Source organism: Pezoporus wallicus, unplaced genomic scaffold (assembly GCF_028554395.1).
Source record: "Pezoporus wallicus isolate ANWC-B61680 ecotype Strahan unplaced genomic scaffold, APGP_CSIRO_Pwel_v1 contig_8110, whole genome shotgun sequence".
NCBI classification, from domain to species: Eukaryota; Metazoa; Chordata; class Aves; order Psittaciformes; family Psittacidae; genus Pezoporus; species Pezoporus wallicus.
Genome location: NW_026641787.1, coordinates 536,872 through 562,009, shown reverse-complemented (window position 1 = coordinate 562,009; position 25,138 = coordinate 536,872). Strand labels below are relative to the sequence as shown.

At 49.8% G+C, this 25,138-nt stretch overlaps 1 protein-coding gene across 2 annotated transcripts; it reads left to right on the top strand.

Annotated features, from left to right (window-relative positions):
* Nucleotides 1-349: 349 nt before the first annotated feature.
* SYNGR1 (synaptogyrin 1) lies at nucleotides 350-17,066 on the top strand. Of its 2 annotated transcripts, none has more exons than XM_057425334.1 (4): nucleotides 350-577; nucleotides 12,689-12,926; nucleotides 14,390-14,535; nucleotides 15,495-16,480. In XM_057425334.1, the coding sequence occupies exons 1-4, from the start codon at nucleotides 479-481 to the stop codon at nucleotides 15,591-15,593; spliced, it is 582 nt and encodes a 193-aa protein (XP_057281317.1). In that variant the 5' UTR covers nucleotides 350-478; the 3' UTR covers nucleotides 15,594-16,480. The 2 variants fall into 2 exon arrangements, with proteins under 2 accessions (XP_057281317.1, XP_057281316.1); XM_057425333.1 differs by lacking the exon at nucleotides 15,495-16,480 and adding an exon at nucleotides 16,725-17,066 and having other exon boundaries at nucleotides 351-577.
* Nucleotides 17,067-25,138: the final 8,072 nt, after the last annotated feature.

The window sequence follows — 25,138 nt, the reverse complement described above, 5'->3', positions numbered from 1 at the left end:
CGAGATGTTGGAGATGGGTGCCCGAGGCTTTGCTGCAGGGCGATTCTGGGGCTCCCCAGGCCCCTCTGCCTGGGAGCAGGCGCCCGGTGGGGGTGCAGGCAGCTCCCGACTGGGAGCACGGCTGCCTGCTCCTCTTGGCTAGCCGGGTCTCACCTGGGGGTCGAGCCTTACCCCTACGGGGGGTGCAAGCGGTGAAACACTTGGTCTGGGCTGTGTGGCGGAGGGGTGACGGGGCTGCGAGCTGGCGGGTCTCCATCACCCCTCCAGCACACACCAGGCCGCACCACACCGCCGCCGGCGGGAACGGGGTGGGTGCGCGCTCCCGGCGCGGCGCGGCCCCGTGGGCGGGAGCGCGCGGCTCGTCGCCGCCGCCGGGCTGCCAGGCACGGCTCGGCTGGGCTCGGCGCGCCTCGGCTCGACTCGGCTCCGCTCGGCACGGCCCGGCAGCGCCTGCCGAGCCCCCCGCCCGCTTCCCGCCATGGACGGGGGCGCCTTCGGAGCGGGGAAAGCCGGCGGCGCCTTCGACCCGCAAGCCTTCATCCGGCAGCCGCAGACCCTCCTGCGGCTCCTCTCCTGGGTAAGGCCCTGCCTGCACCGGGGGCTGCACCGGCACCGGGGGACGGGGGGGACGGTGAATGTCCCGCCAGGCTGCGGGGGTCACGGGGCTCCCTCCGGGGCGGGCAGCTGCTACTCGCCCCAACCCTGACCTTTCTGCATACCTGCGTATGTCTGTATACATGAGATTATGTTACATGCTATATAGTATTATATACCCTTACATATACATTCTGTTTATATCTTATACATTCTGTGTTATGTATTATACATTCTATATTATATATTACTATATTATATCTATATATATATATCTATATATATCTATATTATATAGTATAATATAGATATATATATATCTATATTATATAGTACTATAACTATGCTATTATGTGTTACATATTTATTATTTTACGTTTTACGTATGCCTATATATCCATCTATATAGATAAGCATATATCCGTTACATATCCACACATCTAGATCCACACACACGGAGAAAAATATGGATATTGCTCCATCTGTATCTGCATACATATATGCATGTATGTTTGGATATATGGATCTATTTCTGGGTTTATATATCTCCATATGTATATATGCCCATATGCATAGCCACATATATGTGTGCACACAGCTCTATGTATATAAATATATCTGTGTGTATGGGTATAGGGCCATATAGTTATAGGGCTATATGGGGTGAGAGCATTCTGGTTTGGGGTTTCTTCCCTGGGGAGGGAATGGGTGAGCTGGGTTGGACTGTGACCCCATCTCCATCTCTGCTCTTTTGGGGGTGGTGATTGGGTCTTCTCATCCCTTCATCCCCATGCCAGTGAGTTTATGGTGGGCACGGGGAGGCAGCAGGACATGGGGTGAATGGGGGAGCTGGCGGTGATGCTGCAGTCCTGGTGTGAGTCCTCAGTGGGTCAAGGCTTGGGAAGTTCTGGCTGTGCTGGGGCAAGCTGGGGGGTCGATGAGGGCTGGATGTTACTCTGTGTTTTATCCTTATCCTGTCACCCTGCCAACCTCCTTTCCGTGTAATGCTTTCCCCCCTGTAATTTGTGGGGAAGGGGGCAGACGGAAAGGGGGGTCTAAGGAGGGTGGTGGGGAGGGCGCGGGGTGCCAGGGGGAAGGTCTTTCCCGCTTCCCGTGACTATGGTCCCATGGCTGCCTGTGGGGCTGGCGCATATGTGGAAGAAGGTCATTGGGATTAAGGGAGCGAGAGCTGCAGTACAGAGCTGGTGGGGGAGAGATTGAGGTCTCAGCCGGGAGCGGAGAAGGGAGGGCAGGGAGAGAAACACATGCGCACCGGAGCTGGGAGGAGAGACATCAGACTGGCTTTGGGAAGATGAAACAGAAGCAGTGCCAGGCGGGGGGAATGAGGAGGGAAGGGGGAGGCAGCCTTTGTGCTCCCGGCTGGGGGTGTGGGTAATGTCCCCTCTGTGTGCTGTGACCCGGGGGGCAGCTGGAGAGCCCCAGGACAGCTGAGGACGTGATTAACGCAGGCGATCTGTCTGTCCGAGCTTGTTTACAGAGCAGCACATCACGCCGGGAGCAGGCTGGCTGCCGGGCACCGCGCGAGGGGGTACACAAGGGTGGAGTGGAGCCAGCCTGCATGCCCGGGGATGACGGACGTGATGTGACCTACAAAGGCTCTCCCGTTGCTAATCTGTGTGGCAGAATTTCCTCTTTCTCCCTTTCGGTCTGGTGGCTTGTGGGTTTTTTCCCGTTCATCCGAGCACTGCAGGATTTTGGCTTCCCAGAGGCACCAGGTGAGGGAGGGAGAACTTGAAGTATGTTTATTTTTCTAATTAGGGACCTACTTTGCTTCAGACTATTTCAGACACCGTCGAGTTGCTCACTGAGCTCAGCTCCATGCCCCACAAGGCCTTCCCAGGCAAGGAGTGCTTCCCAGGCACTGGCTTCTCCTTGGGACCTCTCAATGTTTCCCCCTGCCCATTGATCAGATGCAGGGGACAGGATGGGATTTACCCTGATTTATACCTGCACGTTTCACTTAGCTGTGGAAATCAAAGGCTTTTTGAAGGAGCTGGAGATATACCAGGTCAGTGGTCCAGCAAGGGACGCTGGCCTGGCTGTCATGGCACAAGGCTATACATGCACCTCTTCTCTCCCAAAATACAAATTCCTTCTCCTGCTTTTCCATTAGCTTGGTCTTGTGCGTCATCCTGAGCATCTCTCCCTCTGCAAAGCCAGGGAGCCACAAGTTCACCCTAGAAATTTAGTTGTGGTTTTGGTCTTTATTTTAACTCAAGACCAAGAGGAGTCCTTATGGTCACTGAAGTCCTTTTTCAGGCTGTCACAAGCATCAGAACCTTTATGGCTCCCTCCATAAACTGGTTGAACTTTGCTGAAAAACAGACTAGTTCATGGTGTTTTGCCCTTCTCACTCCCTCTGGGAGAGGGTTCAGCACCTCCAATGGTCAGGGCCCTCCACTGTAAATCTATTCATGGCTAGGTTTTTATACATTTGCTTTTATGCTTCTGTGCCCTTCAGTTTAAATGATGCTTTTCCCTCCCTGGTGTTTTCCCAGGGGTGTATTTATAGACTGCGATCACATCCGCACTCAGCCTTTCTATTGCCAGGCTCTGTGAGCCAAACTCTTCTGGTGGCAAAGGGCTCTCCCTCCCCATGGTGTCTGTGAGAGTCCTTCCTTTCACCTGCTCTTGCCCACACTGGAAGCACTTTGCCTGCCATCTCCCGAGCTCTCGTTTGCCTTTATCCTGCCCCGTGGTATGGATGGTCCATTTACTTCCCAGGGCAAACTGGAGATTCCTTTCGTCCTGTTTCATGTGATGAGCTGTCACTGAGAGCAGAAATTCTCATGATCGCTTTCGCAGGCAGTGACCTTGTGCTCAGATCATGGCTGCTTTATAGCAGACTTTGTAATGGCACGGGGGTGTCTATGGCTTTTTACCAACAGGCAGCAAAACTGGCTCCTCCCCAGGGAGTTTGCAGCCCAGTTGAGATAGCGGCAGATCTCCAGGGAGAGTTGCAGATTCAGGAGCAGATGGGGTGACCCAAGGTTATTTATGTTGCTCCTTGCTGAGGAGAAGATGGTATAGGTTTGACAAGGAGGATGCTAAGCTATGGAAAGAGGTTAGCAATTCTGAAGCATCTGTCCACGACAACTGCTTTGTGGAGCAGCTCAGGTTTCTTAGGTGTTTTGGAGGTCAGGCACAGTGAGTAAGTATGCATCTCCCTGCAGAAAGGTTGCCTGGCACAGGTGCTGGCAAGTGATGCTGGTCCTGCAGAGTGCCTGTGTTAGGTTTGGACAGGATTCACACTCAGCGCAGGCCATTTCTCTGCTGCTGTCTCCCCCAGATGCTGCCTGCCCCAGATGCCCTGGATGAAGCAGCACCTTGTAGCTCAGGGAGGTAGCCTTAATGGAGCAGTCCCTTCTGAGCATCTCTGCTGAGGATGCCTCCAAGGGCATCTGGATCTTGCACTGAGGGGACTTCTTCGATACAGCCGGGCTGATTAAAGCAATATTCTGCTGGAAGATCCCAAAAGCTTTCCCATGTCGCTGGGGAGAAGGGCAGAACAACTTCCTCCTTATTCTCAGTGGCAGTGAAGTGAGGCAACTCATTGTATTGTAATGGATGGCTGGGTTTACTCCCAGTCCTGGTCTTTCAAGGCATTGCTCCATGCTGTGTCACTTTGCTTGCCACTGGCTGCAACACAGAAGGGTGTTCTGAGCTGAGCTGCATCACACAGCTGGTACCTCACAGTAGATGAAACATAGGTGCATGGATGGGGTTTTACCACCTTGACACACAGACCTGCCTTCAGCCTGCTTAGGTGACGCAATAGCAGAGCTGGGTGACCCACACTGATCTGGAGCTGTGCAGCTCCAGCATGGTTCTGGAAATAAAGCAGACAAGTGTGGGCACATCCCTGCCTAATCCCATTCCACCCTGACCCACAGTGCTCTCCACAGCCGGCGCGGGGGAGCTGGGAGGCTCCTTTGCAACCCGCAGGCGTTGGATGTGGTGCTAGCTCCATAAATAAGTAAAATGCTAATCGAAACAGTTTGTTCCAGGTGCTCCTGCCTGCTTGGAAACCTGCTTGCTGGAGAAACTGAAGTGCTGCTCAATGTAAAAGCCTAACAAGGCAAAAGCAACTTGCTTTTTGGAAGTAGACCTTGCTAGGTGGCTTGAGTGAGAGTATTTGCAACTGCAGCCGCACAGGCAAAGCAGACCATTAAAACTTGCCACACACACCAAGATGCTAAGTCCCCCTTTGACACCAAGGGTACTGCCCCTCTAGAAGGAGGTCTGATGAGGAGAGGCACTGCCTGCCCTCCATCTGCTCTTCCGTCACCTTCTGCCATTGCCGCTGTGTCCCCTGGCTGGTGGGAACTTGTAGACCTTTTGAGCCAGGACATGAAGCACTGTCCCCTGTCCCTGCAGGCACAGCAAGGCCCAGGCAGCTCTGCCTGAGCAGACAAGGCAGGTGAAGGATGAGGGCCACTCACCATGATGGGCTGGCACCGGTGATCTGGAAGATGGGGACAAGCCCTGGCATGGCAGGTAGCCCTGTCTCCTGCCTTGCTAGCAGATCCCTGGCTTGCTGCACTGATGCTTGGCTTAAGATACCTTATGCCATCCTTCACCGTATGGAAAGGACACCCAGCGTGGGCTTGCGGGAGCATCTAAGTCGAGCATTAGAGCCCGGGGGCCTTGTTATTCTGAAACGAGCTGCAGCCTCCACCTTCTTTCTGTCCCAGTGTTCCTTGATGATTCGTGCCTCTACTCTTCCATGTGATTTTTACCCACAGCCACAATGACTGCTGGCTGTGTTCTTGTGAGGTATGTTGATACGCAATGAAAGAAACATGGCAGTTCAAAGCATGTGCTTTCAGTCAAGCCCAAGGTACAGTTTTTCATGGGATCCCCTTCCCTGGGATGGCTTCAGAAGGGTTTTTGAGGGATTGCTGTCACTGGGATTGGGTGAGAAGCCGTGTCAGAAGATGAACAATAGATGTGAGCAGCTGTGCGGTGATTAGGGGTTGGATATAGCAGGTCGTGTTGTTTCCAGCATAGCATGTCCAGAAAAGGTCTTGGAGCAGGAACAAATCTCTCATTAATGGCATTTTCAGATAAAAATATGAGAAGTAGCACATAGGGACCAAAGACTGTCAGAAATATGAGCAAAAATTACAATAATCATATGTAATCTGTTTCAAAACATGAGAGATGCACAAGTGGGCAGCAGAGAAACTGCACCATGGTGAGACATAGGTAAGGCATCTTCCTCATGGAAAAAGATGTGAGTTTTGGGCAGTCACTTTGCTAAGCAGTGACCTAGCAATGTAGGGATCATCTGTAAAGCATGGAAGGACCTGGATACCACCATGGAAGTGTGGCCATGGGGAGTTGTCACTAGTGTTGGGACAGAAGGTGCTATTTGATCACAGGAAGACTTGAGTGGGACCTCAAATGAATCATAGAACAGTTACGGTTAGAAGAGACCTTAAAGATCATCTGGTTCCAACCTGCCTGGTTCACTAGACAAGACCTGCAGGACTGGACAGAGCTTCCTGAAGTTGCTTTTTGGGACACAACCTCCAGTTACATGAATGGGCCTCTTCCCATGGCAAAGCTCTTCCTTCCTCTGTGGGGTGGCAGGCATGGCAATGTTATTGTCATTAGAGGCTTCCTGGCTGCTAGCTCAGTCATCACCCGGGGCTTGGGCTGCTCTAAGGTGGGGAATACTGACCCCAGGCATTGGTCTGATGGGAAGCAGAAGGGTTAATGGCCAGCCTGTCAGCTGCCAAGCCATGTGGGAACAAAAGCTGGCTAGCCAGGAAAGCCTGTCCCAGATCCCGTGGCAGGAATTAGGGATGTGGAGCCTTTCTCCCCTCCATCACCTGCTCTGGATCAGTCCTGGCTGGGGACCCGGTGCCATGTGCTGGTATACCCCATGCTCTTCCCTTGTCCCATGCTCCAGGGAATTGGGTATAAATGGGGACAGGGAGGCTGGTCCCCTCTAGCGCCAGCACAGGGCTCAGACATGCTGTCGAGACCGTGGGCAGGAGTCGTTTGCCACCTGCATGGTGCCGGCTGGAGGGAATAAATAGAGGCCGCCTGTTTCCAAGCTGCCAGTCCCATGCATATCAAAAGCTTCATATGTTTTCTTCAAAATGAGCTATATACAAGTAGATTTAATGATGATTATGATGATAATAATAATAATCTATGTCTGTGCAGGGCTCTCCAAAGCTTTCCAGAGACTCCATTTGCAAGTGGCTGAATGGAAACGAAAGCCAGATCATCTCTGCCAGTTTATCGTTTGCACTATTCCCCTGCTCTTGCATTCTTTTTAAACAGATTTATTCCTGGTCATTACCAGATCAGACACAGGAGCAGTTATTGCTTCATTCTGCCCGAGGTGGATTTGATTTGAATTCCCACCAGGAATATTATGTCACCAAACTATTTCCTCTCTCTAATAGAATAAAAAGGGGGGTGTGGAAGAGGGAGATGCAACACGCAGTGCGACATAGGCTGTAACTGGAGGGCACTGCAGCGAGCTCATGCAGACAGCTTGGCAGAAATCCTCTTCAGCCTCATCCCCACCACAGCCATCATGGGGATCTCAGGGATAAATTCAGCAGGCAGCATGACAAACTCCTGGGATGAGGTGCAGGAAAATCCCAGTGCACTGCCGGAGGCTGGGGCGTGCTGTGCTTCATCACATGATGCTCAGGAGCATCTGATGCATGGCTGGGGATGGGCAGCGTGGTGCAAAGCCTCACATGATGCTCAGGAGGTTTCTCCTGGCTTTCTGGAGGGCTGAGCCTGAAGTGGGAAGCTGAGTCTGCAGTGGGAAGGTGGGGAGGGACCGAAGAGCCTCTCCTCTGAGGACTCATCTTTCACTCTTGCCTCTGGCAAAATCAGATCACCCAGTTTAGGGAGAGGAAAATAAAAGGTCTTTTATGGTGGGATGCAGAATTTTGCTACTTCTCTCTCTGTAGAGAGCCCTTAAATGCCTGTAACAGCCAGCATGAGCCTCCTGAGAAACCAGGAGAGGAAAACTCTCAGCCTTTCCCTATCTCCTCCCTGCAATGCTTAGCATTAAGTTCATTCTGCTGTGTCTTCCAGAAAGTAGTTCTGTCTCTGTCATCTTTGCAAAGCATCTGGCTCTGACCTTCGCTTGGTGTCTCAGAGCTCTTTGATGAAAACAGGAGTTTAGGAAGATCATTGCAACAACCTGCATGGACGTAATGCTTAAGGAGCAGTAAGTTGAGAAAAGCCAAGTCCCAGCAGCAATGCTGAGTTGGTCAGGTCTTCTCCAAGTGCTGTTTTCTGTCCCTTTTTTGAGCATAGCCAAATATATTACTTATTAAATGAGGACCTCCAGACAGGCTGAACACCTGCCCTGTCAATGTTGCTCTTGGAGGCTTAAAGAAACCCTCTCAACCTAAAAATCTAGTTACTTCAAGTCCTGTTAGCTCAAAACCCACCTGAACACGTTCCTGTGTAACCTGCTCTAGGTGGCCCTTTCATGGCAGGGGGGGTGGACAAGATGATCTCCAGAGGCCCCTTCCAACCCTAATGATTCTGTGACTTAAGCAGCCTTGCTGAAGAAATGAGGCCACGCAGGTGCACAGAGCTGAGGATGGATGGATGGATGGTTTTGGTTGCTGTGTGTAGGAGAGAGGCTAACACACTCTCCCGGTGGAGCAGGATGGCCTGTATTGGGGAGCATTGGGATCATTCGGATGCAGTGCTTTGCCCACCTCCTGTCAGCCTTCAGACAAGTCACCTCCTTGCATCTTGGTGCTTAGTCAGAAGAGGGCTCCCACCATCTTCTCCTCACCTCCTCTTTGCAGCTGGACACACATTTTGGACCATTTTATTAGTGTCTGTAGGCAAGACTTTGTGCAGCAAGAATTCACTATGCCAGATTGGGGTAGAAGGAACAAGCAGCAGTAATGCAGAGGGCAAGAGGCTTGTGCCACTGCTGCTGGTAGCTGGCATTTCTTCACAAGTGCTGCAGATGTGATGGGAGCAGGAACGTAAATGCTTCATCCTTGCAAACTTGGTGCTTTGTAATCCAGGCAGACATTCATGCTGCACCTGCTGCCTGCATCATCCTTGCATGGGCATGGATTGTGAAATCAAGGAAACAAAAAAGACCTGCTCTTTCTAAGATGAATTGCCACATCAATGAGCTTCCCACGCCCTTACCAACAAGAAGTAGCTGCCATGGATTAACTTTGCAACAGTTTCTCCTGGGGGCTGCGAGATCTGGGCTCTCATCATTTTTCTAGAAAATTGTTTGTGCATCTGTTGCAACGCTTTCTGCGTACAGACACTATGAGGATAAAACGGGCAACGTTGCCTGTCAGCAATTGCCTCTTCTCCTGCTGTCCAGCTCTGCCTCCCGGTCTGAAACCTCTGATTTGAACCTGCCTGTTCTTGCCCAGTCAGGGTTGTCCAGCGCAGGTCAAGGCTGCTGTGTGCAGTGGATCCTCACAGCGTGTTGCTGTGCCATGAGGATGGTGACAGAGGGACCAAGCCTGATCCACTGCCACTGACTTTGCAGAGCCAGCAATCAGAGCATGGATCAGAGCCGATACAAGTGGTAAGGAAAACACAGAGAGAATGGGACATCCCTTAAGCTACTGTGCTCTGGTCCATAGAAAGCTTTCGTAAGGACAAAGAGTGCTTTGGGGTGGCTGTCTCATGACATAGAAGATAAGCATCAGCAGTGACTTGTTCTTTTCATGAGTGAGAATACCCTAGTGGAATCTCCCCAGAAAACTCCTCAGATCATCTTAAATCAGATGCTTGCCAGCCAATCATACCTGGGGCACTTCCAGGCTGTGAAAGAGGTTTCTCTTCATAGGAGAGAAGTTGTGCCATCGTGGCTGAGCAAAGACGGAAAATGGGAGTTAGGAATGCCACCTCTGCTTGAAAATTAGTGTAAAGAAATAAAGGAGATTAGTCCCTTAGTATACCTTGCTTATCATTAGTAGCTAGATGTGCTGAAGCCTCAGGCTGCAAATTGTGAACTTTCACATAGGTACACTGAGGTTTTTACCTACTGAAATAGAGCGACCTTATCACTATATTCCAGTATTTAAAGGGTGGCTACAGAGAAGATGGAGACTCCCTTGTCTCAAGGAGTCACATGGAGAAGATGAGAGATAATGGGTATGTGTTACTCCTAGTAGGATTCCAGCTGTACACAAGAGGAAAATTTTTCACGATGAGAACAATCAGCCATTGGAATAATCTGTCCAGGGAAGTGGTGGATTCCCCAACACTGGAAATTGTAGGATTCAGCTGGACAGGGTCATCTTGTCTAAACTGTGCTTTTGCCAAGAATCGTTGGAGCAGGTGTTCCTTGAGGTCCCTTCCAACTTGGTATTCTATGATTCTGTGATTCTATGATTAAGTAAAGGAGGCCCCAGAGCCAGTTCATTCCAGAAGATAAGGAAGCAAGGACAGCCACTACCCCTGTCAGCAGAAGCTGCAGCCTTATAGATAAGAGAAGAAATGGTCCACTCAGAGACTTTGAGATACCCAATGGAGAACAAGAAGGCTCCAGACCCTAATGTTATTGTTGGACTGAACAGTTGCATGAGGCATAGGAAACTTAGATTGTAAAGGGACTTCTTGGTTTGGGGTCCCTCTCTGGAGGCACCCAGCTCAAGATATTTCTAGCACTGTACTACTCAAATAAATTGCATTCTTGGATTTAAAGCCTGGGACTCTGCTACAGGATACCTAAGGTGGAGAAGCATCGTTAACAATTATGGAGAGGGAGATGCCCCTCTGGTCTTCTGACTCTGATCTGCATCTTTGTGATGTGCCAGCATAAAAAGGTATGAAAGAGCAAATGCAAAAGGGAATTATTCTGCTTCCTTCCCTCACAGATGAGAGCTCTCCCAGGTCAACAGCAAGCCCAAAGATAAGAGCAAGGGAAAGATGCGTAGCAGAATATGAGCAGGGTAAACAGAGGTGTCTCTGGGAAGAGGCTGTTACAGAAGTTCATTCATTTCAAAAGAGTAAGCAGAGAGTTGCTATACAGCTAACTTCAGGGGTTGACCTGACTCAGGGAATCAGCATTTTACTGGTTTTGAGCCCTAAACCAAAACTGAACACCAGACTATGCTATGTTTGAGACTGGTTTTACTCTTCCAAAGAGAAGATATACTTTCTGTATAATGCTGTGGAAATTGGGGCACTTGCTCTGTAATTCCAGTATATGGAGGTTGCTACTTCAAGTGGCAGTATTGGTGCTGGTCACAGCCTTACATCAGGATGTCACTTCAGGAGTCTGTCAGCTCCCCCTCAGGTTAGAGTATCCCAGTTGTTATTGTCAATGGTCCTGGACAGACCTGTCAGCCCAGCCTGTTGTGAAGGTGTGCAGTGCTTCCCAGTGAAACAGCCTGGCTGTAATTGTGTGCAATTTAACTGCTTTCCAAACCATTCATGCTGAAATTTTGAAGACCAGGCCTTTGCTTCAGGCAGAAGAGAGTTTTATTTAATTTTCATGGGCAATTTCTGCAAAGTATGATCAATCTCAATTTTCAAGAACAAGGAGGACAAATCAATTGTTTTACTTCTAAGCTTAAAAAGCTCTTGTGAACTTTCAGAGAACTCATACAGTCCCCATGTTTAGAAGCACTGGCTTGCAGTGTTTTTAGTTTAGTTTAGGTCAAACAGCAGAGGTCTGTGCTGTGGACCTCAGACATCTGACCCCACCAATAATAGGTGGTGTATTGAGTTGGCATTAATCAAAGCTTAATTTTCCCTGCACTCACAAAGCTGCTTCTCCACTTTCTGGGTTGCCTGTCGTGTCCTCTTCTGGTGCTTGGCTGGGTTAAGTGGTACTGGGGGCCTTCTCACCTAGCAAACCACCAGACCTACCTCCACTCCCTGCAGGAGACTTGGGCACCTCATCTTCTTGTGCATTGCTTCTCCTTGGGGATTGGGCGGTGGTTCCAAGGGTGCCAGGCTTCTGTTGTTCATACAACTCCCAGGCTAGCAGAGTGCCCTGATGGTGTCCCAGTGCACATTATTCATATGTTCACCCCATGCTTGAGGTTCTGTTTCCCATCTGCTTGGGTCCCTTGCAGTCAGCCTGCAGACAGGGTGTCCTTACTGAGGGTCTCAAGATACCTTGCAAAGAAACATGCTGCCTTAATCTTCCCCTCTTTCTCCTGTGGCTGTGAGGGGAAGCTGTTTATTTGAGATGCAGGACTGGGGCTGCTGTAAATAGCTCTCTGCTTTGGTGAACTTGCTGTGTCAAAGAGGGACAGCTTTGTGGCAGGCGATGAAGGCTAAGCCCGTGAGTGAAGATTAGACCAGCGAGTGCGGATTATGGCATTTCTACCTGGACTCATCCTTAATTCTACCTGATTTAAAATAACATGCAGTGGCAGTAGTGGTGATGGGTAGGGAGGACTCATGGTGGGCCTGCCAAGTGGACCTGGAGTTTGGCACATGAAATCCATGCCAAAGGTTTGAGGGTGTTGGTGTAAGGGTCAGTAGGCAGAAGGATACGTGGTGTCATGGGCAGGGCTGATGGAAAACTGTGGGAGATGGGGAGAGCAGGAGCCCAGCAGAATGGAGCTGCAGAGCAAGCAGGGTTGTGGACTGTGGGAGCGTGAATGGGGAAAAGAGCATAGTAGCTGAATAGATAAAATTAGTGAACAAATGCGTGGTAGAAACAATGAATTCCTAGAAGGGAAAGGAGTGGGTGGGAGAATTAAGTGCAGACTAAGAGGATTTCCACTACTTGGAGCCCTTCATCCGTACCAAAACCATATCCCAATTTACACTCCATGTTGCCTCCCTGTGTGTCTGTGGGAAGCCACCCTTACTGCAGACTGTGACTGCTTTACGTTGCTTTAGATCAGATGAATAAAAATTCTCAATCTAAAAGTGTCCTATTTTAGGTTAATCCTCAGAAATAAAATGAGACCATCTCCCCAGTAAATTCCTCATGGCTACAGCCCAGGCAGCAGGATATGAACTCAGTGGAGCCTGTGAAGGGTTTCTGTTCCCTGCAGAGCTCTGCTCCTTTGTGCTGGTCCAGACAGATGGGGCTTGCCCTGACCTATCTCCTGCCTCTCTCCCTCCCCACCAGGTGTTCTCCATCGTGGTGTTTGGCTCCATTGTCAATGAAGGGTACGTGAACCGCGCGGACGAGACACAAGAGCACTGCATTTTCAACCGCAATCGCAATGCCTGCAACTATGGCATTACAGTGGGTGTCCTCGCCTTCCTCAGCTGCCTTCTTTACCTGGCTCTGGATGCCTACTTCCCGCAGATCAGCAGCGTCAAGGACCGCAAGAAGGCAGTGCTCTCGGACATCGGAGTCTCGGGTGAGCTTCCTGGCCAGTTGGCCATAGTGCCCCTCTCCTCCACTGGCAAGGGAGAGGAGGGAGTTTCTGCTACCCTGCAGGTCAGGTCCCTGCTAGCAGGGAGGTCTTTAAGTTCCTTCCTCTTTCAAGAGGCTTTCTTTCTGTTTTCTTCCCCTTTCTCTTCTCAGCCAATCTGGCTGATGCCTTGCTGCTGTGAGGCTTAGGTCAGGGAACCCTTTAGGATCAGCAGGTCTTGCCTCCCTGCGTGCTTGTGCTTGCTAAGGCCAAGTGTTAATACCTCTGGAGATGGTACTTCCTTCTTTTTCAGCTCCAGGTGATTGAACCCTATATATTTTAACATAAAAAAATGTTGAGGGTTTCATGCAGACTGACTAAACCAGTCTTCCTAGGTTATGTGGCATTCCCCATGTAAATAGCTGTGCGGGACCACATCCAGCCCTGAGGCTTACTAGCAGTCAGTACTTACAGTGAGATCTCTCCATCCCCAATACTGTGTTGAAGTGACAGACAGAGCCATGGTGCGTGTGTACGTGCATGTGTAACACCAGTCAGCAGCATCATGAGGAGGTGCTTTGTTCTCATGCTGTGATCCCGAGTTACTCTCCTGGCTTACTGCAGCCATATAGGCAAATTTCTCCACATTAGGCTGTCCCCCATCCTAGTTTTTCAAAGGGGCCAGGAGTGGAGTGAGGACAGGATTAGGTGCAGCACCTAGACTTGTTTAGGATTTCTGGCTTGCAAGTTTGTTCATGGTTAACCCCTTGCTGAGGAGTCCTGTGTACAGCTAACAGGAGGAGGGGAAGGACTGAGTCCTGTTTTGCTGCCACTTAGGATTGCCCGTTTCCCTCACTGCCAGGTACCTGTCTGCACCTGGCAAAGAGGATGTCCCACTCCTCCCATCTTCACTGCTTTCCCAGGGGTACAGCATGTTAATGATCCTTTAGCACCTTTCCTCAGTGTGAATTGATATGGAGAAAACTCCCCCCCTGTGCTGTCCTGAGCAAAAGCTGGTCTCTGTGCAACTGCAGGCTGGCTCCTTCCCACTCTTCTGCAGCTCCCTTGGAAGGAATTGCTCTTTGCTCGTCCTTGCAGCACAGAGCTGCAAAGCAGTGGCTGTTTCAGAGAGCCCAGGTGATTGCTTCTGTAGTGGAAGTCCTTCAGGCTCCCTCCCAAGGCCGCATGCAAGTCCTGTGATCAATCCAAACACAAGCAAATGAACTCTCCTGAGGTACTCTCTGCAGACACCTATCATCACCTTGACAATTTAGCTGTCAGCTCACATGCCAGCTCACTTGAGCTTAGACAGGCTGCACAGTCAGAGCTTAGCCCAGTCTGCAGCACACTGGTGGGTCTCATAGAGTTGAAGTTTTCAGAGACCCCTGTTGTGTTTATGTTCTGTTCACACATACCTTCTTGATGTCTCTCCCTCTCCCCTTTTGCATGCTGGTGGTCATCCAACCCAGCTTTTTGGGCATTCCTCTGGTTCGTTGGCTTCTGCTTTCTGACCAACCAGTGGCAAGCATCAAAGAAAGAAGACAACCCAATGAATGAGGGAGGGGATGCAGCCCGAGCAGCCATCACATTCTCGTTCTTCTCCATCTTCACCTGGGTGAGTACAGCAACCTTGATGTTGTATCAAGTGTCCTGTGCACTGTATTAGCTTATTGGGAATGGAAGATGACTATCTAAGAGTGATTGCCTCTGAGATCTCAGTTCACATGGCTTCTAAGAAGGAAGAGAAGGGGGAGACGCTAAGCAGAGAAGGGAGTTCCAGGTCTGTGGATGCACCCATCTCCCTTCCTGCTTTGCTCCCATCACACGAAAAGTCATCAGTGGCCACAAGAGGCTGCAGTGGGAGTCCCTCTAGGCTCTCCATCTACACCCACGCTGCAGCACTGCCTTAGGATCCACGCTGGATCACCTCTTAGGAAGGTCACGGTGCTGTTTGCCCTTTCCCCAGCAGTTCTGTATTGCTAGTTCCCTGGAAAAATGGTGTGTGATATAAACATCCCCCACAGTTTCCTCCCATCTCTGAAAGCATGAAGCCCACATGATTTTTGTCCAAAGTCACAGGATAGTGCCAAGCAGAAAAATATTTTAGGCCAGTCTCTATGCATAAGTCCTTGTGCCTTTATCTTCTCCTCTCCCTACAGGCCCTAACATTGTTCAGAGGCCAGGTAGGGAAGATGCTGTAAGACTATGAAGCTGTCAGAGGAAGGGGGGCTGCAAAGGGTTTTGTGGTCAGCAGCCTTACCAACGTGACACCAAGCAGAGGGAAGGACAGCAGCATGCGTGTAGGTCCCCTGAGCTGTGCCCCGCACTCAGGTGCTGCTGAAAGCCTCTTGCAAGCTCCAGCAGAAAGTGTGACAAGGAGCAAGGCTTTTGCAAGAGGTCTCTCAGGACCCTTTTGGAGATGCCACCATCTCCAGTGGTCTTCCCTGATGCATGAGCTTGCAAGTGGATAAATAGGCGTCCTTTTCCCCCAGATCCTTGGGGGTTTTATTTCAGTCAGACATTCTGGTTTGCTCTTCCTGATTATCCTTCCCACACCCCTCTCTCTCCTCACAGGCCTCCCTCACATTTCTGGCTTTCCGGAGACTCAGAGACATTACTTTTCAGGAAGAGTACAACACCCTGTTCCCTAACTCCCCATCCTTGCTGCCTTAGCGCCCCTCACTGATGGGGGAATTTAGGGGAAGGGATGGAGGGAAGCAGTTGGAGGAGGTTACTGAGCAGACACAGTTCCAATGCCCTGACCATCGGAGTGTAGTCACTGTAGGGCACAGGGTGGGAAGACATGGGCCATTGAACTGGAGTGGGGTTGTCCATTGAAAGGGGATCTCCCTCCAGGGAGTTGGAACTGGCAATTTTTTCTTCTCCTCCTCCTCTGCTCCCTTCTCTCCCTTACCTGTACCCTAACTAATGCTGCGTAACACTGCTTGCTGTGCCCTTCTTATGGTGACTGCTCAGACCTAATACTTCAGGAGATGCCCTCTGCCCCAACCACTTTATCTCCTCCATTTCCTCCCAGCCTTTATTCCCCAAAAACCTCTCCCTCCATCACCTGCTAGACTGCTCACCTCTATCAGGGATGCCATGGAACAAGAAGCCATGCCTGCTGGGGTGCACAATTCAGAACCCATCCCTGGACTCCCTCATTCCACCAAACGGTTCCTGAAGTGCCTGGGGTAGGAGGCAGCAGTATGCTTGCTAACCGTCCCCTCATCTGGGAAGCTGCCACCTTGCCTCCTGCTGCTCCTTCCCAAGATCTGTGCTGCACCCTGTGGATGTTGGCCAGTGAGGGGGTTATAGGGGATGACCACTACCTCGCTACTCCAGGTCAAATCCTGCTCTCCTTCCTGGCCTCTGGCTGTGTACTTCCAGCCTGGCGGGTGAACCGTCTGCTGTGTTGCTGAAACACATTGACTTCTCAGGGGCAGGAGGGGCTGAATGGGATAACCACATGCCAACTGAGCCTCTGCGACCTGTGCCATGTAAGTGAAAGCCCACTGCCAGGCAGGAGGTGCCTAGCACACCCCAGAGACAGCAGGGAGCCTGGGCAGGCAGCATCCCTGTCTTCCCTCCTCTCTCCCAGCAGCTCGTGCTTTCTATAGGATATCTGAACCACCGTGCTCTCAGGGGTGTTTCACCAGTGGTCTGCCCTGCAGGCCTTGCTCACTAACCCGTAACCACTACTAACCCCACTTTTGTTTGTTTCTCTTTCTTGGTATGTTCCCCTTCTCTTTCTCCCCTCCCCTCTCTGCTTCCTGTCTTTTCCCTCCACCTCCTTCCTTAAAGGTGGGCCAGGCATTCCTAGCGTATCAGCGTTTCCGGCTGGGTGCCGATTCGGCCCTCTTCTCCCAGGACTACATGGACCCAAGCCAGGACTCCGGCATGCCTTATGCTCCCTACACGAACGAGGAGGATGCTACAGATGCGGTGGGGACATACCAGCAGCCCCCTCCAGCAGATGCTTTCGACACCGAGACACAGGGGTACCAGACGCAGAACTACTGAGCCACCGATGCCCCTTTCCCTTCCTCTTTCCCTTCTGCCCCCTTTCCCGCTGCTGGCAGAAAGCCGAGGCACAAACCAGACACGTGCATAGTGGCACAAGAGGTGGCTCTCAGCTATGCTCCAGCCTTCTGGGTCATCTGTTTTTATTTATTGTTTTTAAAAAAGGAAGAAAAAAAAAAGAAAAAAGGTTTCCCCATCACCTCTTCCTTTTCCTCCCGGCCAAAACTACCTGCCAGAACCAAATTCTTCCAAAATCTGCCACCACATTGTTATAGGAAGGTCCCCCCCCTTCCCTCCTCTCCCACCTGCCTCGTTGTGGAGGGAAGGGTCTGGCTGTGGGCAGGAGAGGGGCTACAGCAGCAGCAGAACAAGGGAGGGGACGTTGGAAGCAGAAGAGTAGTGAGAGGGACCTTCCTAGAAGAGATGATGTTGCTAAAGGCTGGAGTAGATGCGGGAGCATCCAAATTGGGCTGCAGGGCTTGGTGGCTCGGGAGAGAGATGGTGTTGGAATCAGAGTGCAGGAATGTGAGGGTGAGGGGGAATGGAAATGGCACCCCCCAATGCAAAGATAGAGGGGCATTTCTCTGACACATGCTAGTGAAGGAGGGGTGCTTTGTTTTGAGAAGTTTTGGGGAGAAGTGGTATGGGGGGGTATACAAAGAGATAAAATGGGAAGGAAGGAAAAAGATTTGCAGGTACAATCAGAAACCACATGCATGTCTGTAGGTTACAGCAAGAGACTCGGCAGAGCAGAGGGGCAGTGCCATGAGAGTCACTCCTTTCCCAGCTCCCTTGAACTGAGGTGGAGGTGATTCCCCTCACCTCTATGTCCTGCTCACAGCTCTTCTCAGACCAGTGTTTGGGGAGGCAGGAGGGGAGTCATGACCAGTCCCTGGCCACCAGACACAGTGCCTGTGGGAGGAAGGATAGAGGAGTTTGGCTTCTAAGGGGCGCTGAGAGTCCTTGTCCCGAACTGGGCTGGTTTGAGGAGGAGAGGAGAGCTTTGACATTTCACTCTGGGCAGGACAAGTAGAAGAAAGCCAGTTTCTCTCTTCACATCCTGCTGTACCCTCCTCCATTCCTCTGCTACCACAGTGCAAAGCCTCTTGCTGACACCATCTTTATAGCACACAGGAATGGAGCAGGATTCCCGCTGGGAAGCAGTACTGCTGCTGGCATGTCTGGCTCTTGCACAAGGGGTGCAACCAGGCAGGGAAGAGTTCTGCCCCACACGGCTGTGCTCTGCCTCCCACTCAGGTGAGGAGGAGATCTTGGTCTGCAGAGGTTTGGCTGGGGACAGAGTCAGCTCTCTGAAAACTGGTCGTCTTAAACTTGCCGTAGTCTTAATGCGTCTTCTGCAGCATCTCAGCTCCTGGCTGTCTTTAAAGCCTCGCCTAGGTGGCAGTAGTGACTCTCAGATAGAGCACATCAGTACACACTCCTCATGATTTTGCTTCAGGTAAGAAGACACAGTTGTGGAAGCACACTCTTTATTCCAAAACAGAAGTAAGCTCTATGTGTGAAGCTGGTCCCTAAAAGGAAGTAATTCAGCAATAGTCACCTGGACAATTCACCCCAGCCCAGACATCTCTCAGAGCACAAGCAGCAAGGTATGCCTTGAAGCAGTGAGGATCATCATCCTCCACGTAGCTACCCTGCACCATGCAACACTGGCCCCAGTAGCAGAGGTTAGGAGCAGATCTAAAACCCATACGTTCTCCCTGTGAGCATCCAGCCTATTCCCTGTAGCACCCTTAGGGGCTGGGAGGATGGGACACAGGTCTGGCCTGTGGCTGTGTGAACATCTCACATCTTACCAGGCTTTCTCTTTTTCCCAGCGTGATTCCTCTCCAGCTGCCCCACAGTCATAGGGAAGGGGTAGAAACTGTAGAGCTGCAGGCCCCAAGAGGGAAAGGGTTCTCTGCTGTATATAGGCACTGTTTCTAGCTGCTTCTAACTGCAGACTCGTGCTGCTGGTGGCTGTCCCTATGGCTTGTCCTCCCTATGGCTTGCACCCCTTTGCTGGTGGTTAACCAGTGGTGAGGATAGGAGAGGGGGACCAGCTAACCCTATGGATGCACCAGGAGGGACTGGGAACGCATCCCTTGCTCTGTGGCTGTCAGCGAAAGCAATACTGTAAATAGGATGGTTATTTTTTTGGAGGGAAGCCCCTTGGGCTTCTTATTTTGTGGGCTCAGCCTAATATTTAGGCTTGGGAGGGGGTTACTTTATGGAGAGAAGTTTGTTAGGACTGGGGGGGCTCCCTCCAGTCCATCTCTCCCACCGGGGGAGAGTAAAGAACGAATGACAAAGGTGGAGGAGGAGAAAAACTAGTTAGACTCACCCAAACTCATCTGTGTCATCCTTCATGTTTTCATTTGGGGGGAGGGAGGGGGGGGAACCAAGAGGAGGAGGCAGCTATAAATACCCAGGCCTCAGCACAAATATATGCTGTACTTTTGGGGAGGAACTGCTCATTGCCTGTCCCCAGTCCTTGGTGAGGGCGTGAGGGACCTGGTGCATGAGGAGACATACAGACCATACATGGGGAATCTAGCTGGGGCTCTGTTTTGGGATGTAGCACAGGATCATTTTACATGTCCTTTCTCCCATCAGAGTTATATAGATGGCTAAACACCATTTGGGTTTGATGACTAATGAGCAAGCTTTTCTTTATCCTCTTTAGCTTGCTTCCCTCATGTAACCAGCTGATGGGCTCCAGTGGGCTTGAGGTAGGAATGAGCCTCCCCCTCAGAGCTGGCACTTCAGTGAGACATGAACCAGGTGGCTTCATCCTGGGTAATTAGCCACTTCTCTGTCCTTTCTTCCTTGCTTTGTGTCGTAGGGAAGGCATTGGTGTGACAGGGGGCACTACAATAATAGATACTTGGGCAACTTCTTGCTCTGGCTCATGGAAGAAGACATACTCTCCTTGGGTTGACATGCTTTCAGCCTTCGCATGGTGGTGACAGACCTGGGGGTGGGACTCTTCTTGTTTGCATGCAGCAATTTAAAATGAAATTTCCTGTGGCATTTGGCTGGTTCTGCAGCTGATGGAGAGATACAGACCTACCCAAAGGGTTGGTTATCTTATCTTAGGCGCTTCTGATAAGGTGCTGCCTATTTCTAATGATCATAGGCAAGACCTAAGGAGCTGGCTGGAACGTGTCCCTTTTAGATCTTAAACGTGGGTGAGCTCAGCCCCACTCTAGGGATTAGCAGATCAGAGGGAAGGCTGTATAAGCAAAACAATATTGCGGCTTTCTTTCCCCTCTGCCATTTGTCCAGATTGCGGATGATTACACATCCCCTGTTGGGAGCAGTGGCCCCCTGATGTCTTCTTATCTTATGAACCCCCCCCCAGTAAGGGACTCTTCTGTGAAGGAGAGGCTGTGAAGGGCAAAGGGATGATGAAACCCTGCCCCAGTTCTACCTATGGCTTCAGTCTCCTGACTTATCCCATCCCCGACTCACCCACGTCCCCACCACACTGTTCACCTCATCACGCACCCTTCCCCTCCACATTATTCCTGGCAGTTCCCTCAGGGGAGGAGGCATCTTTGTCCCTGCACCCTCACAAGCACTTGGGAGGACCTGGGAAGGCAGCCTTGTGGGGTGGTTCCCACAGGAGCCTCAGCTCCAGTCCCCAGAGCAGGTACAAGTCAAGGAACCCAGCAAAGCCACCTCATGAAGCAAGTCCAAACCATCCATTCCAGACAAATCCTTGCTGCCTGCATGGCATCCGTAACACCACCTGGGCTGCCCTGGCCCTTCCCCTGCCACATTACTGCCTGTGTATAGTATATATATTATATATATATATATTTAAAAAGATGTATAATATAAAGCTATACATATATACGTATATACGATGACTCATGGATGGCCTGCCGCATACAGGATCCCCTGAGTGGTCTTGTCTAAGCCCAAGTGTCCCTTCACCCCTCCTCCCCTCCGTCCCTGGACCCTGTCCGTTCCGAAAACCAACTACAGTGAACCCCGCCACCTTGGCACCTGTGTTTACAATGTCCTATATATTTGTGGTTAACAAAGTGAAGGTGGTAACTACTGGTGTCTCAATAAAGTTATAACGTTCAAAATAACCAAACTATATGGAAAAAAACATGGTCTGGATTTTCTTTTGGGGGGAGGGATGGCTCTTTTAGCTCTGTTTGCTGTGACAGCATGGCTCCTGTGCTCCTGCATGGCCAGCTGGGAAGTTTAGTGACAATCAGTGGCTTAAATGGAGGAAAAAGACCTAAAGAACTGCCCTTACTGAGACAGATATTTCAGGGGGAGCTAAGGGTTGGTTGTTTTGCTTGGCCTAAGTTTCAAAGCACACACACCGTCAAGTGTCTCTTACCTAACCAGTAGGAAGACATGAGAAGGAGCTTGACATGCCGTATTAGAAGTGGCCTCTCACTGTGAAAGGGATATGGCTACAGGAGGTGTGGGTGGGGGACATATAGGAATATAGAGTACAAACCTATATGAAAACAAACATCTGTATTTCCACACCTGGGCAAGCAGACCTGTTTATTCTTTTGATGTGTCTTTACCTCTATTCCTTTACATATGACCATCACTTGGGTGTCCAGCCTAGCACACACTTGCAAAACATAACCATGTGCTGGGAAACAAGAGCTCTCAGTGCACTGCCAGCAGTTGGTAACTGAAAACCCACCATTGAAAAGGATCTCCTTTCAGCGGGCTCTGCAATCAAAGTAAAACTCAAAATCCCACCCTCTGTCAATGCTTAAGCAAAGCTTCCTTCTCATCCCCTTTCAACTGTCACTCTAGTGCCTCGAGTGTCACATTTCCCAGCCTGTGTGCAGTCTGAAGCCGGGAAGCAGAGGTGCATGCCAGAGAACAGGCTCTATCCAGTCCTCCAAAGTGTCACCCCTCTTGGGGCCACGACTGAGCACGAACACGCTGCAGCTTCACATCAGATTATATGCAAAAGCGTTGATAGACCCATCTGTTTCTTGACTAATCTTTTGTTTGGACAAAGACCCTTCCTACAGCCCCAGTTTTTGGGGTGGGAGCATCGTGGAGATACTGTGCCCACAGAAAGGCACGTATCTGTGTCAGCAACAGGTGGAGTTAAAAACTGGTGAGGCAAGATGTTGAAAAAGGATTTGAGATGAGTAATACTCCAACATTACTAGTTTGTGTCTCCTAATCATCTGAAATCTCTTTAATTTTGCTTGCTGGTATTTCAAGCTTTTATGAGTCATGTTTTGAAGCTTCTCCCAGCAGCTGTGACATCTAGAAACACAATTCTATTATGAACATGTTGGGGGTTTTTGTTTGTTTGTTCTAAAGTTCACAAAATCTCAGGACTCGAGGAGATGAGACTTTGTTTAGTTTATCAAGGAATTCAAGAAAATCGTATGTTTTGGCACAACTAAATCAACCCTATTTCCCTGCCTCGAAAATCCAGCTGGCCTAAAGTTCTGTGCAAACTGCTTTGCAGTGATATTTGGCTCATTCTTGGGGGATCAGCACTTCACCGTTCCCCCTTCCCCTGACAGTAGCTCTCCACATTGGCCCTCTAGCTTTCTGGAGGGTGTTGGGGGACTGGGGGAAGGAAGCTGCTGTTTCCAGCTCTCCTTCCAGAATGCCTGTTCTCTATTTCTCTGTCATTCCAGCCTACCTGGAAATAGTGGCCTGCAGAGAGGAGCGAGGAGTATCTGTGCCTGCGGGAAGCACCAGGCTGAAGTTGGTAGAGGCAGCTGGGGAGACCTGGGAGTGAAGCTATGTGAGGGCTTCCAATGCCACCCCCTCCACCATCCCTTTCTGCTATAAGGAGCAGAGCAAGTGCAGCAAATTGGCTCTACTAGAGAGACCCTTCTTTTTTTTCCATATCACCTCCTGCAAGCCTTGCCAAAAATCATGACTTTCCTCTCCAGCCCCAACCTCCACTATGATCAAAAGGCAGGAAAAAATAAAAATCTCCCTACACATATCTCACATGTGGTCAGTAGAGAGAAAATAAATGAGTGTCAATGCTGGCAATCCTGTATTTGCTTCCCATCATGTATGGTTTCTGAGCACCTAAATGAGCACTGTTCTGGGACTGCCCCATGCTCCGGGCTCCCCACATGTTTTTCATGTCATGTTGTTCATGTTTGATCCCACATCCCAGCAGTGACTGTACTGCTTCCTTTTCTACAGAGAAAATATTAATAAACCCAGGAAGGCAGCAGTACAGCTTGGCACCAGCAATTCTGTGTGTAGAATCCCTAGCACTGGGGACAAAGAAACAGTGAGAAATGATAATTATAAAAAGATAGGGAGGGAGAGAGGGCGAGAATAAGAAATGTGGGAGTTTAACATGAGAGAGGGAGCTGTGGATCTGGTAGTCATTGAATCATATAATTCATTTATTGGTGCATGGATGATGAGGATCAGTGACCAATATCCTGCATTCTTGGGGAGATTTTGGCTGCATAAGAATACAACACGGTTTATTTCTGAGAGGATTTACAGAAGGTAAGAAGCATAAATAGACCAAAGGATAAAATAAGCTTGATCAATATAACCAATAAAGACTCTGCCAGTGCAGTATTTCATCTTGCAAGTGCTGCGTAAAGCTATGAGCAGATATTCATGAAGCAGCACACCAGCTTCAGTAGCACTTTTCTTCAGAGGGCTGTGAAATGCTGGACAAATACGCATTTAGCACTGCAAGCAGCTGCATTTGGTAAATCTTACTACTCACTTCTTGCAGGCCAAGTAGTTAACTGCCTCGCTCAAGGTTAGGGCAGAAGCCCAGTGACACAACCACAGGAATAACCAGACAGAATCTGGGACAAGTATTTTTACCAAGGAAAGAAACGTTTTGCACCAGGTCTGCGTTCCAGCTCAAAGGGGCAGGAAAAAAATACACCAGAATGACAAAGATTAGTGACTATGAGCTGAAGCCAGGCATTTAAATTAGGAACAGGGCACATTTTTAACTGCAAGAGGTGAGTAGTCATTGTACAAACAAGGAAAGTGGCAGCTTTCTTATCTTGTATCTTCAGGAACATTGTTTTGCTCTTACACTGAGATCACATTCTGCCCTATCGCACCCACATGCAGATTCTGCACCTGGTAGTCTGAAAAGGACTCACTTATGGATTTAAGAAGACAGAAATGATTCCTGAATTCCCAGTCCTGCAATGTGATACATGCTGGCAGTCTGTAAGCATACTTGCTGACTTCAGTGGCGCTCTGAGCAAGGACAGGGTCTGCCTCTGCTCATCAAGGTGCATGACTGCAACCTTGAATGTCATTAAAAAGGCATAAGCTTCTGCTGCAATGCTGGAAAACTGTCATCGTGTTTTAAAGCCGACAAACTTGCTTGTTGCTTCTTAATGACATGGACAATGCTGTTCTGCACATATTTCTGCAGCACCAGGAACTCTCCTTGATATTGGTAAGAAAACATGACTTATCAGTAACCTGTCCATACAACTTTTGATTTTATGCAGGCTTGAGTCCCATTCCTGTAATTATTTGTACCCACTCATAGCTTTGCCCACAGGAATCCTCCAAATGACATCGGTGAGACCAAGCTTACACAGAAAGCTGAACACGTGAGAACTTATTTGTAGACTGAGGTTTTACATTTAGCATTTTCTTCTATCTTTGGCCAACATAACCTTTAAAAACATAATTCTGTCTGTGTGCCTAAGTCCACTTGAATGGCTGAATATCTGTAAACCTTGCATGAAGCAGAAGGATCTGTAATCTCTGTATTTTTGGAAGAAAGAGATGTAACAAAGCAATAGAAAAAGGATTTACAGGAAAAGGAGCTGGAATACTCCAGCCAGCAGGATCCCTGGCAGCAGAAACCATTGTTCCATAGAATGAGGTTAATTAACTGGGTAATTTCTGAAGTGCATTTGAATCTAATATATTTACCACAACGATGTCATTAAAAGAGTATCAAGCCACTGCTGGAAGCCCAGACTACTTACAACTCCCACTCTCACCACAACTGCACTGCTACACATGGCTAAAACTGCACGTCTTCTCACACTGCAGCCCTTTCAGCCTTGATCCACACAGGTAAACATGCTCTTCCCCAAGCGCCCCACTGCCAACCATCACTCACTTCAAGATCTGTCACTCACACACTGGTGGGCTCTTCCGCTGACTTATAATGTTAAGAAAGTGGTGGGAATGATTCTTGTGTCTTCCCTCCT

What these genes read in the sequence shown, in the direction of transcription:
- SYNGR1 (XM_057425333.1), top strand. Translation starts at nt 479, where the DNA reads ATGGACGGGGGCGCCTTCGGAGCGGGGAAAGCCGGCGGCGCCTTCGAC. An exon ending in CTCGGACATCGGAGTCTCGG is followed by an intron (nt 12,927 to 14,389) that starts GTGAGCTTCCTG and finishes CATCCAACCCAG; the next exon opens with CTTTTTGGGCATTCCTCTGG. An exon ending in TCTTCTCCATCTTCACCTGG is followed by an intron (nt 14,536 to 16,724) that starts GTGAGTACAGCA and finishes CCTTCCTTAAAG; the next exon opens with GTGGGCCAGGCATTCCTAGC.